General features: G+C 45.9%; 1 protein-coding gene across 5 annotated transcripts in view; it reads left to right on the forward strand.

Moving 5' to 3' along the window:
- Positions 1 to 18677, forward strand: part of TRAF3 (TNF receptor associated factor 3) — a 119209-nt gene that overhangs the window by 77685 nt on the left and 22847 nt on the right. For 4 of the 5 annotated variants that reach the window (XM_081228394.1, XM_081228398.1, XM_081228396.1 and 1 more), the window contains 4 exons: positions 11861 to 12106; positions 13798 to 13849; positions 16675 to 16779; positions 17398 to 17565. In XM_081228394.1, the coding sequence (XP_081084520.1) occupies positions 11861 to 12106; positions 13798 to 13849; positions 16675 to 16779; positions 17398 to 17565 (571 nt within the window). Of the gene's footprint in view, positions 1 to 9555; positions 9688 to 11860; positions 12107 to 13797; positions 13850 to 16674; positions 16780 to 17397; positions 17566 to 18677 lie in introns of all 5 variants that reach the window. The other variant, XM_081228395.1, reaches the window with a different exon arrangement.

Consider the following 18677-nt stretch of genomic DNA (forward strand, 5'->3'; position numbering starts at 1 on the left):
TCTGTTTTTTTTTAAATTTATTTTTTGGCTGCATTGGGTCTTCACTGCTGCACGTGGGCTTTCTCTAGTTGTGGCGAGTTGGGGCTACTCTTTGTTGCAGTGCACGGGCTTCTCATTGCGGTGGCTTCTCTTGTTGCGGAGCATGGGCTCTAGGCGCACAGGCTTCAGTAGTTGTGGCACGTGGGCTCAGTAGCTGTGGCTCGCGGGCTCTAGAGCACAGGCTCAGTAGTTGTGGCGCACGGACTTAGTTGGTCCACAGCATGTGGGATCTTCCCAGACTAGGGCTCGAACCCGTGTCCCCTGCATTGGCAGGCGGATTCTTAACCACTGCGCCACCAGGGAAGTCCACTAGTCTGTTCTTAACGTTGTGACCAATTTTGAGTTTGCCTAATGTATGTACACCCCACCTGATTTCTAAAAGGAATTACGATGGCTTACAAAGGTAAACAGTACGAAAGATAGAATATATTATTATTAGTGTTTGTGTGCCTGTTGGTTGGAGGGCGTTCTAGTAAAAACTGTGTCCTCCCTTGTTGAAGTTGAAAACTCTGGTCCTGCAGATAGAAATTTTGTTTCCTTTGCTGATCTTGAGGTTTTCACCCTCCCTGTTACATAGATGGGAGGACATCTGAAGCAGATTCACCGCAGTGGTTCTCCCTCTGCATGACGTTGTATGTGGTCTTAAGGTGATACACCCCATCAGCATCCAACTATAGCAGCGCTCACTGTTGTCTGCCTCCAAGCTGATTGTGAAAAATTTGCCTCCAAAGGTGGTTTTCCTAAATCCAGAACTCCCTTTTCCTCAGGACACAGTAGGTGGGTAATTGTCTTATTTTAAGACTGAAAGACATCATTCCTGTCGCCGTAGTTGTTTTAGGAGGTGGTTAGGTGATTCTTACACTTCAAATCAGAACTGACTTCTTTTTTTTTTTTTTTTTTTAAGAAGATGTTGGGGGTAGGAGTTTTTATTAATTAATTAATTTATTTTTGCTGTGTTGCGTCTTCGTTTCTGTGCGAGGGCTTTCTCTAGTTGTGGCAAGCGGGGGCCACTCTTCATCGCGGTGCGCGGGCCTCTCACTATCGTGGCCTCTTGTTGCGGAGCACAGGCTCCAGACGCGCAGGCTCAGTAGTCGTGGCTCACGGGCCTAGTTGCTCCGCGGCATGTGGGATCCTCCCAGACCAGGGCTCGAACCCGTGTCCCCTGCATTAGCAGGCAGATTCTCAACCACTGCGCCACCAGGGAAGCCCCCAGAACTGACTTCTTGTAGTGACCTTGATCGCTGGCAGAGTCTGGGATTGTCAGTAACCCTGAGAGTGTTCATTCGTCCACCAGTCCTGGCACCTACCAAGGAGTCAAGCTCCTGCTTTCCTTGGTCCAGCTAAGGCCCACATCAGCTGTCTCACTGATACAGAAGGGCGTGGGCCCAGGCCTGCCCACTGGCCCTGCTCGGGGTCCATCTCTGTCTTGAATAATCTTTTGTTTAGGAAGAATATTTTCCTTGAGCAATATGAGTCTATTTGACATAGTTGGTGGCACATTTGCTAGTTTTATTTGAGCAGAATATCCCTCTTTTGAAAATAATTCTGTGATAGAATCAGAGCTGTTTTCTATTTTGCTTTCCTGTATACTAGGTCGTCCCTTTTTCATCAGCATCACCCATGAGCTAATCTGAATTTTGGTGTTTTTTTTGACTGGATGTGCATTTTATTTTATTTTTTTTACACCTTTATTGGAGTATAATTGCTTTACAGTGGTGTGCTAGTTTCTGCTTTGTAACAAAGTGAATCAGTTATACATATACATATGTTCCCAGATCTCTTCCCTCTTGCATCTCCCTCCCTCCCACGCTCCCTATCCCACCCCTCTAGGTGGTCACAAAGCACCGAGCTGATCTCCCTGTGCTATGCGGCTGCTTCCCACTAGCTATCTATTTTACGTTTGGTAGTGTATATACGTCCATGCCACTCTCTCACTTTGTCCCAGCTTACCCTTCCCCCTCCCCATATCCTCAACTCCATTCTCTAGTAGGTCTGTGTCTTTATTCCTGTCTTACCCCTAGGTTCTTCATGACGTTTTTTTTTTAGATTCCATATATATGTGTTAGCATAAGGTATCTGTCTTTCTCTTTCTGACTTACTTCACTCTGTATGACAGACTCTAGGTCCATCCACCTCATTACAAATAGCTCAATTTCGTTTCTTTTTATGGCTGAGTAATATTCCATTGTATATATGTGCCACATCTTCTTTATCCATTCATCTGATGATGGACACTTAGGTTGTTTCCATCTCCTGGCTATTGTAAATAGAGCTGCAATGAACATTTTGGTATATGACTCTTTGAATTACGGTTTTCTCAGGGTATATGCCCAGTAGTGGAATTGCTGGGTCATATGGTAGTTCTGTTTGTAGTTTTTTAAGGAACCTCCATACTGTTCTCCATAGTGGCTGTACCAATTCACATTCCCACCAGCAGTGCAAGAGTGTTCCCTTTTCTCCACACCCTCTCCAGCATTTATTGTTTCTAGATTTTTTGATGATGGCCATTCTGACTTGTGTGAGATGATATCTCATTGTAGTTTTGATTTGCATTTCTCTAATGATTAATGATGTTGAGCATTCTTTCATGTGTTTGTTGGCAATCTGTATATCTTCTTTGGAGAAATGTCTATTTAGGTCTTCTGCCCATTTTTGGATTGGGTTGTTAGTTTTTTTGTTATTGAGCTGCATGAGCTGCTTGTAAATTTTGGAGATTAATCCTTTGTCAGTTGCTTCATTTGCAAATATTTTCTCCCATACTGAGGGTTGTCTTTTGGTCTTATTTATGGTTTCCTTTGCTGTGAAAAAGCTTTGCAGTTTCATTAGGTCCCATTTGTTTATTTTTGTTTTTATTTCCATTTCTCTGGGAGGTGGGTCATAAAGGATCTTGCTGTGATTTATGTCATAGAGTGTTCTGCCTATGTTTTCCTCTAAGAGTTTCATAGTTTCTGGCTTTACAATTAGGTCTTTAATCCATTTTGAGCTTATTTTTGTGTATGGTCTTAGGGAGTGATCTAATCTCATACTTTTACATGTCCCTGTCCAGTTTTCCCAGCACCACTTATTGAAGAGGCTGTCCTTTCTCCACTGTACATTCCTGCCTCCTTTATCAAAGATAAGGTGACCATATGTCCATGGGTTTATCTCTGGGCTTTCTGTCCTGTTCCATTGATCTATATTTCTGTTTTTGTGCCAGTACCATATTGTCTTGATTACTGTAGCTTTGTAGTATAGTCTGAAGTCAGGGAGCCTGATTCCTCCAGCTCCATTTTTCGTTCTCAAGATTGCTTTGGCTATTCGGGGTCTTTTGTGTTTCCATACAAATTGTGAAATTTTTTGTTCTAGTTCTGTGAAAAATGCTAGTGGTAGTTTGATAGGGATTGCATTGAATCTGTAGATTGCTTTGGGTAGTAGAGTCATTTTCACAATGTTGATTCTTCCAATCCAAGAACATGGTGTATCTCTCCATCTATTTGTATCATCTTTAATTTCTTTCATCAGTGTCTTATAATTTTCTGCATACAGGTCTTTTGTCTCCTTAGGTAGGTTTATTCCTAGATATTTTATTCTTTTTGTTGCAATGGTAAATGGGAGTGTTTTCTTGATTTCACTTTCAGATTTTTCATCATTAGTGTATAGGAATGCCAGAGATTTCTGTGCATTAATTTTGTATCCTGCAACTTTACCAAATTCATTGATTAGCTCTAGTAGTTTTCTGGTAGCATCTTTAGGATTCTCTATGTATAGTATCATGTCATCTGCAAACAGTGACAGCTTTACTTCTTTTCCGATTTGGATTCCTTTTATTTCCTTTTCTTCTCTGATTGCTGTGGCTAAAACTTCCAAAACTATGTTGAATAAGAGTGGTGAGAGTGGGCAACCTTGTCTTGTTCCTGATCTTAGTGGAAATGTTTTCAGTTTTTCACCATTGAGGACAATGTTGGCTGTGGGTTTGTCATGTATGGCCTTTATTATGTTGAGGAAAGTTCCCTCTATGCCTACTTTCTGCAGGGTTTTTATCATAAATGGGTGTTGAATTTTGTCGAAAGCTTTCTCTGCATCTATTGAGATGATCATATGGTTTTTCTCCTTCAATTTGTTAATATGGTGTATCACATTGATTGATTTGCATATATTGAAGAATCCTTGCATTCTTGGAATAAACACCACTTGATCATGGTGTATGATCCTTTTAATGTGCTGTTGGGTTCTGTTTGCTAGTATTTTGTTGAGGATTTTTGCATCTATGTTCATCAGTGATATTGGCCTGTAGTTTTCTTTCTTTGTGACATCCTTGTCTGGTTTTTGTATCAGGGTGATGGTGGCCTCGTAGAATGAGTTTGGGAGTGTTCCTCCCTCTGCTATATTTTGGAAGAGTTTGAGAAGGATAGGTGTTAGCTCTTCTCTAAAAGTTTGATAGAATTCGCCTGTGAAGCCATCTGGTCCTGCGCTTTTGTTTGTTGGAAGATTTTTAATCACAGTTTCAATTTCAGTGTTTGTGATTGGTCTGTTCATATTTTCTATTTCTTCCTGATTCAGTCTTGGCAGGTTGTGCTTTTCTAAGAATTTGTCCATTTCTTCCAGGTTGTCCATTTTATTGGCATAGAGTTGCTTGTATGATCCTTTGTATTTCTGCAGTGTCAGTTGTTACTTCTCCTTTTTCATTTCTAATTCTATTGATTTGAGTCTTCTCCCTTTTTTTCTTGATGAGTCTGGCTAATGGTTTATCAATTTTGTTTGTCTTCTCAAAGAACCAGCTTTTAGTTTTATTGATCTTTGCTATCGTTTCCTTCATTTCTTTTTCATTTATTTCTGATCTGATCTTTATGATTTCTTTCCTTCTGCTAACTTTGGGGTTTTTTTGTTCTTCTTTCTCTAATTGCTTTAGGTGCAAGGTTAGGTTGTTTATTCGAGATGTTTCCTGTTTCTTAAGGTAGGATTGTATTGCTATAAACTTCCCTCTTAGAACTGCTTTTGCTGCATCCCATAGGTTTTGGGTCGTCGTGTCTCCATTGTCATTCGTTTCTAGGTATTTTTTAATTTCCTCTTTGATTTCTTCAGTGATCTCTTGGTTATTAAGTAGTGTATTGTTTAGCCTCCATGTGTTTGCATTTTTTACAGATCTTTTCCTGTAATTGATATCTAGTCTCATAGCGTTGTCAGAAAAGATACTTGATACAATTTCAATTTTCTTAAATTTACCAAGGCTTGATTTATGACCCAAGATATGATCTATCCTGGAGAATGTTCCATGAGCACTTGAGAAAAATGTGTATTCTGTTGTTTTTGGATGGAAAGTCCTATGAATATCAATTAAGTCCATCTTGTTTAATGTATCATTAAAGCTTGTGTTTCCTTATTTATTTTCATTTTGGATGATCTGTCCATTGGTGAAAGTGGGGTGTTAAAGTCCCCTACTATGCTTGTGTTACTGTTGATTTCCCCTTTTATGGCTGTTAGTATTTGCCTTATGTATTGAGGTGCTCCTATGTTGGGTGCATAAATATTTACAATTGTTATATCTTCTTCTTGGATTGATCCCTTGATCATTATGTAGTGTCCTTCTTTGTCTCTTCTAATAGTTAATCTGAATATTTTTAAAAGGCCAAGATACAGATAAAGATTATCCTTTAAAAGGATACATTTGACTACATTAAAATTAAGAACTTCTCTTCATTAAAATACATAAAGTTAAGACACAACTTAGGGGAAAAACATATACGTATAACTAACAAAAGATTAGCAGTCAGAACATATGAATAATGCCTACAAATCAATATTTTAAAAGACCAATAACCCAATTAAACAGTGCAAAGGAGATGCAATCAGGCATTTCAACAGAAGGAAAATCACAAGTGGCCCATGAGTGTACAAAAAGATGCTAAACCTATTTAATTAATCAGAGTAAGGAAGAAAAGGGACCATCGTACGTGCTAGGTTAACAGAAATTAATGTCTGATGATACCCAGTGTTGGTGAGGGAGGGTGTGGGTTAAGAGAAGCTTGTAAATTGGCCGCGCCTGCACCCTGCTAACCAGCCATTCCTCTGCACTCTAGACGTAGAGTTCGGGGCAGGGACTGGCAGATTCTTTCTGTAAAGGGCAAGATGGTAAATGTTCTAGGTTTTGTGGGCAGCGCACAGTCTTGTCACACAGCTGCCTTTGTTTCATTTGTTTGTTCGACTCCTTAATAATCTAAAAAGTATTTTAAGCTCAAGGGCCTAACAAAAATAGGCTACTGACTATCTTTGACTCATAGGTTATAGTTTGCTGAACCCCAATCCCCTGGTCTAGAGGATGTACCCTAGAGAAACTTATATGAGATGAGAGCCTCAGAACAGACTGTCCATAATAGCAAAAACTGGAAGCAGTGCGGTAAGAAAATAGATAAGTACATCATGGAATATTATACTGCAGTGAAGATGAATGAAGTGTGTCTACTATACACAGCAAACATGGGTAGATGTAATACTGATGGCAGAGGACTACATATGGTAGATCATGTTTATGAGGTTAAAAACGGGCAAAAGTATATCGTTTAAGAAGAAAAATGTATGATCGTAAGAAAATTTTAAGTACGAAGTTCAGGCTGATATTTACTTTTGGAGAGAGGCAGGAAGATAGCTGAGGACGGAGCACACAGGTAGACGGTGACTGTTAAATGGGCAGTGGGTTCTGGGGTTTTCTTGTTGTATTCTTACCTTGCATGTATATTGCACAGAATCATTTTTATGTGTCAAATATCACATAGTACATTTTTTGAAAGGCAGGGAAGGATATCGCCAGGGAGGTCTTAGGACCCCCCCAATCCTTCCATTATTTACATCTTTAATGCCTTCAACAACATTTTATGATTTCCAGAGTACACATCGTGCCCTTCTTTGGTCACATTTATTCCTAGATATTTTATTCTTTTTTGGTGCTCTTTTAAATGGATTGTGTTCTTAATTTTATTTTTGGATTGTTCATTGCTAGTGTGTAGCAATATAGCTGGGTTTTATATATTGATCCTGTATTCTGCAATCTTGCTGAACAAGTTTATTAGTTCGGCTTGTTTTTAGTTGATTCCTTAGTATGTTCTATACACAAGATTATGTCATCTGAGAATAGAAATAGTTTTACTTCTTCCTTTCCAATCTGGATGCCATTTATTTCTTTTTTTCTTGCCTAATTGCTGAGAAGGGGCTTTTCAAAGAGGCTTTGAGCTGTCTAAGATGAGGAAACAGCACGATCCCGTCAGACTTCCTGACCCCAGCTGGAGGAGAGTGTATCTTCTCTGTATAGTGCTGCAGAGTTTGTAGAGGGATCCTCGGTATAATGTATCAGTGCCGCCTGGTAATGCCATGAGAATTAGGGGTAGTAATTCTTTTTCACTTTTTCACGGGAACAGAAAAAGTGAGGCCCAGAGGACAAAAGCTGTGCCCAAGGGTCTGCCTCAGGGAAGAGGCACCAGGCCGTCCTTCCCACCCAGACCCCTCGGGGCCTTCCGGCTCCTTCCCCAGAGCCCCCAGTTCCCGGTTCCCCTCCACAACCAGCTAACGGTGCTGTGTCTGCCTGCCCTCCTTCTTTCATCCTCTGCTAGAATTGGAATCATACCGCAAATCCCGCTCAGGAAACCCCCCATCTCCCCCAAACAGAGGTGCCAGCCTCCTGTTTTGAAGGTCCGCAGCCCTCTGTAACCTCTCAGATGGCGTTTCTTGGCGTCTGGCGCCGCTCGTACCTTGTAACCCTGCAGTGCTCACCTGCCTCACGACTCCCGCAGAGACCCCTAAGGGTGGGACAGTCTCCTTCATCCCCGTGCCCTGACACGCGAGGCACAGAGCTGTGTACGTTGTAGGTGCCCAGCTATCTGTTGAAATAAAATGTGGTTGGTTTGGCAAACCTCTGCAGAGTCGCTCACCTGAAGAAAGGCTCTCCCACTTGTGGAGGAGGCTGGCGGGTGTGCCCTCCAGTGTTGCGTGGCAGTGCCTGCCAACAGCCCTGCAGAAGAACCTGAGGTGTGCTCACCAACAAGGCCAGCAGTGCCCTCCAGAAAACTCGGTTGTGGCCGAAACAAAGTCGGGAGCATTAGTGTTGGAGTGAAATGAGCTACTGTCCTCTAAAATAATGTTTATTAGTTTACTAACCATTGGAGGAAGTATACAATGGACAACCTTTTTAGAAAGACGTTTGGTAGTGATTATATATATATACATTTTTTTAAAAATTTATTTTTGGCTGCATTGGGTCTTTGTTGCTGTGTGCGGGCTTTCTTTAGTTGCGGCGAATGGGCTTCTCATTGCAGTGGCTTCTCTTGTTGCGGAGCACAGACTCTAGGCACGCGGGCTTCAGTAGTTGCAGCATGCAGGCTCAGTAGTTGTGGTTCGCGGGCTCTAGAGCGCAGGCTCAGTAGTTGTGGCGCACGGACTTTGTTGCTCTGTGGCATGTGGGATCTTCCTGGACCAGGACTCAAACCCGTGGCCCCTGCATTGGCAGGCGGATTCTTAACCACTGTGCCACCAGGGAAATCCCGAGCAGTGATTATGTGTTTTAAAACGCACATCATCTTTGACCCAGCAGTTGTGTTGCTGTGTGCTTGCCTAAATGTACAAAGGTGCATTCGGGAGTGCTCACTGCAGTTTGTTTATAACATAAGCCTAAACCAGCCTAGCTCGCCATGAGTAGAACTGGTAAACCATGCAGTGGAGTGCTGTGCAGCCCTTCACAATAACGAAGTGCATCTTTACATGCTGATGTGGAAAAGTGCCCAGGATACATTGTAGGTGACGAAAGAAAAGCTGTAGGTTAGTTTGCGTGTACGGCACAGCTTGTGTAGAGACACGTTTTCCTCTCTGTGCATTTGCTGTTCTTGGACATCTGCACAGTCGCACTGAACACCCAGGGGAGCGTCTGCCTCTGGGTAGTTGCAGTCCCGGAATCTGGTGCTTACTCCTTACACATCACCCCCATGGCTAGTGGTTGTTGTTTTCTCTGTGAGCAGGTACTGTCGTTACAAAGAAATCTTGCTGTCCCCTCACATGGCAGGCACTTCCCACAGCATCACGCATGTCCACTTTGGTTTCAGTCTTACATTTTACAGTGTATGACACTGTCTATAAATGTCACGAGTTAACCAAACCCAAATGGAACCAACCATCTTAAACAGTTACTTTGTAATATTCTTGGTTAGATTTTAAATTGAAATATGATTCACATACCATAAAATCCACCCCTTTAAAGTGTCCAGTCCAGTGGTTTCTAGTATGTTCTCAGAATGTGCCGTCATCCCCGGTATCCAATTCCGGAACACTTTGATCACCCCGAGAAGCCCTGTTTCCATTAGTAGATGCACCGACTCCCCCCAGCCCCCGGCAACCGTGCATCTACCTTGTGTCTCTGTGCATTTGCCTGTTCTGGACATTTCACGTTTAGATAGTTTTCTCCTTCCTTACTTGTGAATATCAGGTAAAGGAGGTCTGGTATTTTTCTTGTTCGTGCCGTCTAAGCACTGTAGGGCCTCTTTCCCTCCTTCCCCAAAGGCTCGTTCTCCAGCCAGCAGCTTAGCTCAGGAGTGGGCCGTGCGTGGGCCAGGATGCGGGACACTGAGCAGGACTGTGAGAGGCTCCTGGGGCCCGCTGCAGAGCTACCCACGTCAGCACCTCACATTCCAGGTGAGTCCTGGCACACCTGCTGGCCGCAGGCTGTGCTCTGCCTTTCAGGACAGGCTGCTGTGACGTTCTCCTTGTGTTCTTGGGATACTTGCATCCGTTTGCTTATCTTAAGCAGCCTGTAAAACCAAGGATCTAAAACTATATTCTTCATTTGTCTATACAGGGTATGACATGTTATATAGGTAAAGGAACATTTATTATTTGTCATTAACTTGATCTTAAGGTAATTGTCTCTCATATTTGAAATAGGAATTCACCTCCAAAGAATCAAACATTTCTCACTAAAAACTTTATTGAACACACGGCTTCTTTACGCACTATAGGATAAAATACTAAACCAAAGTTGCAAGTAGCTTATAATCTAAGCAAGGGTTTTCAAGGTATGAAGCTATGAGATCAGATGTGAAATCTGAAGAGTTTTCTTTTCCTGTTTTTTTTTTTTCTTTTTTCTGGTTTCACAGAAACACAGTTTGGTATGAGTGGCTCAGACCTCACCTTTCCCTCTATTTGTTAACTCAACAAATGTGTATTTTTGAGTTGAGATAAGAAGAGAACCTTCTACCCATCAGACACTAGCGGTTCTAGGTGCCTGGTGTGTGTCAGTCAACAGAACAGATCCCAACCCGTGTTGCTGGGGAGCTTGCGTCTTGCCACAGGGAGATAGGCAGTAAATAAACCATAAACGGGCAGTCTTAGGAGGATGGACCAAGGGGTGGGGTGTGTGGGCTGACCAGGGTGGGCCTCCCTGAGGAGGTGGGAGGGGCATTCCCGGCCGGGAGCAGTGGGGCCGGGGTCAGCCTCTGCAGAGGGGCAGGGGGGCGGCCAGTGGCAGCAGGTCGGCTCCTGGCTGACCCTTTTCCCTGACGGGCACCTTCCTACTTAGCATCTTGATGAACAGGATTCTAATCAACAAGTTGGTGAGCAAAGGGTTGCTGGCCTTTTGGGGTCATTTTGAAATCTTCTTTGTTTTGGTTTCACAAATAGATTTCATAGGAGGCTCCCACGCTTTGCACGATAATGTGCTATTTTGTTAAAAGTAACCCAAGTGTGGCTGAAACACCAGGTCATTTACCTGTCACATGTACCACTGCCTGTGTGGTTCTTACACATCCCAGCTACGAAACGTTCGTTCCCTCAGCCCCATGGAGAGGCAGGAAGAGGTGGCGTGAGGAATGAGGCTGGGAGAGCTGGGCTCTGCCCGCAGCCGCCCGGGCACCCTGGGGTCTAGGGTGGGGTGCACCCTGGTTCCCGCAGAACCCAAGTTCGCGGCCCGGCCCAGCCCGGCTGGCGAGGAGCCTCAGGCTGAGGAGGGCCGGGTGGGGATGCGGGCGGATGCCCACAGCCTCGTGAGGAGAAAGAATTTGGCCCTTATTTTTGTCAGCAGCAGAAATAGATGGACTGAACAGGAGCACAGCGCAGTCTTGAGAGACGCTGTGAAAGAGCCTTCTCTGCAGGGCCACCAGATGCACTGCTGCCGAGGCTGCTGGGCCTGGGGTCTTTGTGGCTGGTCTCCAGGCACCTCCTACTTTGCCTGGCGACGGGGACTCGCAGGTGGGGACCAGCCACCTGTGCGCTCCCGGAAGGGAGAGGGCGCGGAGACCCAGCCCGGCGTCCCCTCCACCGGCCCACCCCGGGCACAGGGTCCCCGCAAACCCAGGACGCACCTCCCAAGGCTGCAGGGCACAGGCTCGGTGCAGGGGGCTGGGCAGGTGCCGCCCCGTGGGCGGGCAGAGTGCAAAGGACCCCGAGGGAGGTGCCATCGCTGGTGAGAGGAGCGGGTCCGGCCTTGGCCTCCACGGTGATGCTACCCTGGGCCGGGTCGTATCACCTGGCAGCGCAGCGAGGCTCACAAGGAAATGAAATCGGCTGAGAGCAGCTGCGGCTCCAGCCACGCCATCAGAATGATGCGTAGAATTTAAAGTTACGGCAGGGTATCATCTGTATTTTAAGTTAAAGAGCCTTGAGAATGCAGTTTGTACCTTGTAGCAGATCCTTGGGTGGGAGGTGTGTCTGAGGGTGGCGTCCTGCTCCGTCAGGTGCTGGAGGCTGGAAGGGCCCCCGTGTGTCCTCGAGGCTGAAGGAGAGCACACGCGCTGGCTCTCCCGGGCCTCCCGTCAGCGCCCTGTGCTTCCCAGTGTGTGTCTCTGATGGACACCCCCCCCGCCCCCCGCAGGATGGAGCCGAGTAAAAAGCTGGACGCAGCCGGCACCCTGCCAGCCAACCCCCCGCTGAAGCTGCACCCCGAGCGCGGCGCCGGGCCTGCTGTCCTGGTCCCCGAGCAGGGGGGCTACAAGGAGCGCTTCGTGAAGGCCGTGGAGGACAAGTACAAGTGCGAGAAGTGCCGCCTGGTGCTGTGCAACCCCAAGCAGACCGAGTGCGGACACCGCTTCTGCGAGACCTGCATGGGCGCCCTGCTCAGGTGGGTGCCCAACGCAGGGGACCGGGGCCCGCACCGCAGGCTCAGGGAGCCCCTCCCCAGCGTCTCCAGCGAGGTCTCGGCCCCGGGGCCCGGGTCTCCATCTGCGTGGCCAAGTGTTGCTGGAGGCGCTCACAGTATGGGGAGGAGACATCCCATCTGCAAATGACGGTGGGGCCCTTTGGGGCAAGCGCCTGGGGGCTGGGATTGGGGGACAGGGCCGTGAGAGGGATGGGCCAGGCCGAAGCTGAGTGGTATCCAGTGGGTGTCAGGGAACCCGCAGCAGCCCTCACGGGCCTGTCCCCTGGGCACTGATGCCATTTAGAATCACGGGCGTCAGAGAGGCTGGAGTTTTACAGCAGAGCTAACGTTGGCTGAGAGAGCATCTTCGTTCATCCCACAGGTACTTCCTGGGCGGGGTGCCGGGCACTGTGCTCAGTCTGGGTCCCCAGCAGCGGACAAGGGCCGGCAAGGCTGCCGGCTGCTCCTCTAGACCCACCACTGAGCGCAGCCTCCCGCCCGGCACCCTCCTTTGGGTACTTCCCGCCGTGCTCTTGTCCACTCATCCCCAACGGTGAACTCAGCTTCGCCAACTTGTGGGTAAAATAACTCTTGGTTGGAGCTTAGTGATGGCAGAGCAGGCTCAGAGCACCTGATTTCCCTGCACGCTGGCCCCGCGGAAGGGGCCGGGGGCTGTTGCTCTGCTGGTTTCGGCCCTTCTTTGCTTCTTGAGCTCCTCCTGTTCTGTGTTCTGCAGGTGTCAGGGGATCCCGCCCAGAGGCCACTCGGCCCCGGGGTCTAAGGATGTGAAAAGATCCCCGTGATTAAAACAGTTAGGCACAGGGTCCATATTAATGCAGGCTGAATGAGTGAGCTTTTATCTTAAACCGAGTTAGTTTCCTCCCGGGCCGACCCTTGGCCCTCCTGCCCCTCCGCAGGGCCCCAGTGTGCTCGCGCCCACCCGCCGCCTGCTTCTGAAGCCTGCTGCTGTTCCCTGGCCTGGACTCCTGGCGCCTCTCGGCTGTCTAGGGCAGGGGCCCTGGAAGTAGGGAGCGCTCAAAATTAGCTTTTATTTTTAATCTCTAGGAGGTGGTTTCCAGGCCCAGGATGGGGTGAGAATCAAGTCCAAAACAGGGCAGCGTGGGAGCAGTGGCTGGTGTCCTGAGTTTGGGGACAAGAATAATGTAGGAGACCAGTGGTTTCTTTAGATAGGGTCAGCTTTAAATTCCCACACTGTTCAAGTCCACGGAATTGCATCATCCTTTCAATACACTGTGAAGGAAATAGCCTGTGGATAAAGCACTGACTGTGCTTATAAAGCAGAACCGTTCAGAGGCTTTCCTGATAGCTGTGGACACTCAACGCTGAAGAGCCCCTTCACAGAGAGCTGCTTTTGGTTTCTGAAATAAAATTTCACCTTTAATTGAAAGGGACTTTCCAAGAGGGACTGATCTAAGCTGTTCTGCTTAAAAACTTCCTTATGAAAAATTACTATTAAAAAAAAGAATTTTAACCCTTTTCTCCTATTTAAACCGTATTTAAACCAAATTCACTGGGGCATCCTGAAGCTCTGGTGGTTGCTCTGAGCTTCGCACGGCAGACGTGACCCTAAAGTGAACGGTTCACCGTATCCAGTGGGTTCAGATGAGAAGGTGGCTTTCGCTCTAACACATTTACTGTGTGTTTCCCCTCAGCTCCTCCAGCCCGAAATGCACTGCCTGTCGAGAAGGCATCAGCAAAGACAAGGTATTCTTGGTTTTTAATAAATTATTTTGTCACTGTTTTGCGCTGGGTAGTGCCTCCCACGTAGTTTGCATCCAGTGCCCTGGTTCCGAGTTTCTCTGAGTTGACAGCTGATGGAGCAGGGTCGAGACAGGGGACTGTGTCACGTAAGCACTGGGACAGACGGGGCAGATCCGCTGGGCAGGTCCCCAGCCGCGTGACCCCCGAGCCTGTCTCCTTTACCTGGGTCAGTAACGGGTTCACCTCCCAAGACCCCCAGGTGGGTGAGGAGGAAGTCAAGTGCAGAGGCGTGCACTGTTGTCTCGGGTCTTTATCCCAGATGCCTGCGCTCTACCTTCAAGCAGTGCTAGTCTGAGGGGTTCCATTGGATTTGCTCTCTGCCTGCCCCCAGGCAGCATCTCGAAGTCATTAAGACACGTGTGAGATTTCATCTCTTCCCTCCCCCACGTGGTTGAGAATGCCAGCAAAAGCTCAGGAGTGTCCTGCAGATCAGCGCACAGGGACCCTGGGCGCCCACCAGCTTCCCCCCTGGGCCCTTCTCACCCATCCCTGTGGTCATCCATGCCCTGCCGGGCCCTGCCAGGCACACTTCTAGTTTGAAACGACTCATTCTTGAAGTACTTAAAATATCAATAAAAATATGTGGTTCTGATATTTTGATCAATGAACCTAACAATTTTTTAAATGTAGGTCATTAAATTGTACAGTAAAATTCTCACTCTGGGGTTTTCCCATGGCTTTGTTGTCAAGCAGCACAGGTGAGTGTGGTGATTTGAGGGTTGCTGGTGACGGGTGCCTGTGGGCTGCCAGGACGGGGCATCCGATGTCACCTGCTCTGGGCGGTTCAGAGACAGAATTGGCCGAACGTCCGTGTACCTGTTCTTCCTTAGCATTTACCTGCCACTAAAGACTTCACTTAGTATGGAAGGGATTGTTTTTAAGAAAAACAAATTACTCAGTTCTACCTCTTGTCTTAACATGGCAACCTGTTAACTTGTTAACATGTATCTAACCAATGTGACCAGGAGAAAAGGTTGAAACAATGGGCTAAGATGAATTTTTTAGTGTCTCATTTCTTTATTCGGAGTTATTATCCTTATTTTTCAATGGCATTTATAGCTGAAGAAGAATTACTAGATTTGTTGAAGAATCATAAGTGAGACTGACTGAAGCCATGGATCCTCGTGGGAAAATGTAGGGCTGGTTGGGCCCCGGGAGACCGAGATCAGCCCCTCGGTGGGTCACTGAGGATGGTGGCCACCCCAGGACCTCCACTTCCCCATCTGTAAAATGGGACAGTTGTAGTAATGATACTAGATCTTTTTCAGCTCTAAAATTCTGTACTTTTATTATTCTGATATTTTCATTCTATGTTTTTTCTCCCTAAAGGTAAATGATTTAAGAAACTTAGGGAATTCCCTGGCAGTCCATTGGTTAAGACTTGGTACTTTCACTGCCGTGGACCCAGGTTTGATCCCTGGTCGGGGAACTAAGATCCCACAAGCCGTGAGGCATAGCCAAAGGAGAAAAAAAAAAAAAGGAACTTAATGGCACAGAAAGGAAGCTTATTTATTACTGGTTAAAAATACCTGTTCTGTTTACTTTAATATCTAAAATTATGACCTTTTTAAAAAAGTCATGTTTACAGAGGATTAGATTTGACTCCAAATTAGTTTATTTTTAACTCTTAACAGCTGTTGATTCTATTTCTTTTCTTGTGGAGTCTAGAAAGGCATATTGAGCTCCCTGTTCCCCCTGTTACTGTGTCAGCGTGTGGGCGTTTCTTAGAAATGCCTGAGGACGAGGACGGTGTAGCTTGTGTTGTTGTGAGAGTATTTGTTTTCCAAGGAAAAATGAAATTAAAGGGAGGTTTTCATTTTCAAAGGGAAACATTTTCATTTTGGATTAACCCCAGTCCATGCAACATATATTATTAAAAGTTTCTTGGGCTTCCCTGGTGGCGCAGTGGTTGAGAGTCTGCCTGCCAATGCAGGGGACACGGGTTCGAGCCCTGGTCTGGGAGGATCCCACATGCCCCGGAGCAACTGGGCCCGTGAGCCACAACTACTGAGCCTGCGTGTCTGGAGCCTGTGCTCCGTAACAAGAGAGGCTGCAATAGTGAGAGGCCCGTGCACTATGATGAAGAGTGGCCCCCGCTTGCCACAACTAGAGAAAGCCCTTGCACAGAAACGAAGACCCAACACAGCCATAAATAATAAATAAATAAAAAGTTTAAAAAAAAAAGTTTCTTACATAGCAGGCTAATGCTTTCTTCTTGGTGAAAAATGAGTTATTAGTGACATAACCGTAGGAGCAAGAACCGAAATAAATGTTTTACAAACCATCTGCAAAATATTATCTTTTACAGTAGTTTCTCTCTTTCTCTGGCAAGGATCTACAAAGGCATCAAGTTGTAGCGGGCTCTGCCCTGGTCCCTTGATGGGAGGTCCCACCTACGGCAGTGCTGGTGCCTGGAAATCTCCAGGATCCAATGTGAACTTGGTCCCGGTGTCTCCTTGTCTTGAGCGTGTCAGAGTTAACCCAAAATGTGTGCTGCTCCAGAGTGATCTTCAGTTGTTCAGTATAACTTGCTTACTTTTGGTTTATCTAATAAAAGATGGTAGTTAATGTTTTATTATTTAAATTGTGTCTCTTAGTGGGGGTGGCTCCTTCATTCTACTTAGATTAAAATAGTTCTTAATGCTTTCTGAGGCCCACTTAAGGGATGTTCTCATGGTTTTTTTACAGTGGTTTTGCCTTGTCTAAAGTAGCAGCATGTGGAGATTAAGAAATATTAATCCTCTAAAATAGCTAACTTTCAATTTCAGGTGTTTAAGGATAATTGCTGCAAGAGAGAGATTCTGGCCCTTCAGATATACTGTAGAAACGAAGGCAGAGGCTGTGTAGAGCAGTTAGCACTGGGGCACCTGCTGGTAAGTGGGGATGTGATGTGTCGGCTTTACATCCAGAAATACGACTCCCTGGTCAGTACGATGTGGCCCCTTAAGATCATGTTTGCATTAATCTTTCAGACACGACCAACTATGAAAGCAGTCAGAGCCATATGGGTATGAAATGTTATTTTTAATGACATCATAGGCAGAACTGTCAGTTGGTTTTTGAACACCCCACCCTATTTAGAGTAGAAAAATCTGAATTGAATTTTGACTGTAGAAGGCCCATTAAAACCTTCTCCTTTTTATAACCATGAAATTCCACGTAACTTCTTATGTTTTTTTTGATTAGTATCATATTTTATCCTGGAAAGATATTTGAATTGGAATAAAACAAAATCCTTAGCAGATAACCATTTATTTATCCAGGAAGAAGAGTTAATTGACTTAATTCTTCAAAAGCAATGTAGTTTGAGTAATCATTAAATGGAACATGAAATTCAGTGTCTCTTGATACATTTGTCACTTTTCTCTGTGAAAAGCTGATCTAGCAGCAGATAGAAACATTTTTGTGGGATTTAATTGCATAGAGGCTAGAATTTGGTATTTCAGATTGGAGTTTTGCCGATTAAGAACTTTGAATTTTTTGTCTTACAGGTGCATTTGAAGAATGATTGCCAGTTTGAGGAACTTTTGTGTGTCCGTGCCGACTGCAAAGAGAAAGTACTGAGGAAGGACCTGCGTGACCACGTGGACAAGGCCTGTAAATACCGTGAGGCCACATGCAGCCACTGCAAAAGCCAGGTCCCGATGATCACGTTGCAGGTGCGGCGTTTTCTTGTTTCACCACCTTCTACTCCATCCAGATGTCGTTAGTCCGCAGAATAGCTTGTTAAATGACTATTCTAACAGAAGTAAAGAGAAAAGATAGGAGTAAATAGCAATTTTCATCTGATTTTATTTCAGAGTTAAGCTTCATTTGTTTTGCCCGTTTTGATTTACGCAATTAATTTTCCGTTGCCTAGATTGACTGCCATTTGGGGTGCCAAAAAAATGAAGACCGATTATTCAAAAAAGGTAGAATTTTTCATTTGTGCCAGGGAATAGCCTCTAAAATCTTGTTGGATTGCTTAATCATTTTACGGCTCCGTGACATGACCATCACTTCAGCAGGGTAATTTATCCCGCAGTATTGAAGTGCAGCGGTCTCTCCTGGAGAGAGATGAGAATGTACAATGTTTTCATGCCTCCATTATTTTGTCACGGTTTTATATTGTGCGCATGTTAGAATCAGATCACTTATATGTAAATCAAAGAGAAACGGGTGTGGGGATGGAGGACAGACTTTAAAAAGAGTCAGTGGTGTGGAGACCCTCAAATATTTGTCTGTTTGTTGAATACGTATTTACTGCATACCTGCTGTGTGCTGGGCACTGTTCTAGGAGCTGCAGGTTCAGTGGTGACCCTCATCTTCCAGTGGGAAGAGATCATAAGTACTGTGAAGACAAACTGGCAGCAGGGGAGGAGGGGTGACCAGGGCGGGCCCTTCTGAGGCAGTCAGGATGGCGCAGGAAGAGCGCTGGGGCAGAGGGAGCAGCCGCGGGGGCTCCGGCTCCGAGATGGAACAGACTCAGCAGGTAGATTTCCCCTTGCACAGAGCAGAGGCGAGGTGCGAAGTTGATGGGGGGCGGCCTTGAGCAAGGGACAGATGTGGTCATAGTTAACGCAGAGCCAGTGGGATGAGCCGATGGCTTGAGTACGGAGTATGAGCTTGGAGAACGCCCAGCGTTTGTAACTAGAGCAGCTGGACCAACCGGAGTGTCCTACCGAAGTGGGGCTCAGGGGAAGAGAGGAGGCTTTCGGGGGGATAGGGAGTGGTCTGGGCCGTAGGTATGTGTAAATAGGTGGTACTTGCAGCCCTGGGACTGGAGCGAGTA

This window comes from Mesoplodon bidens, assembly GCF_964165515.1.
Source record: "Mesoplodon bidens genome assembly, chromosome: 3".
Lineage (NCBI taxonomy): Eukaryota > Metazoa > Chordata > Mammalia > Artiodactyla > Ziphiidae > Mesoplodon > Mesoplodon bidens.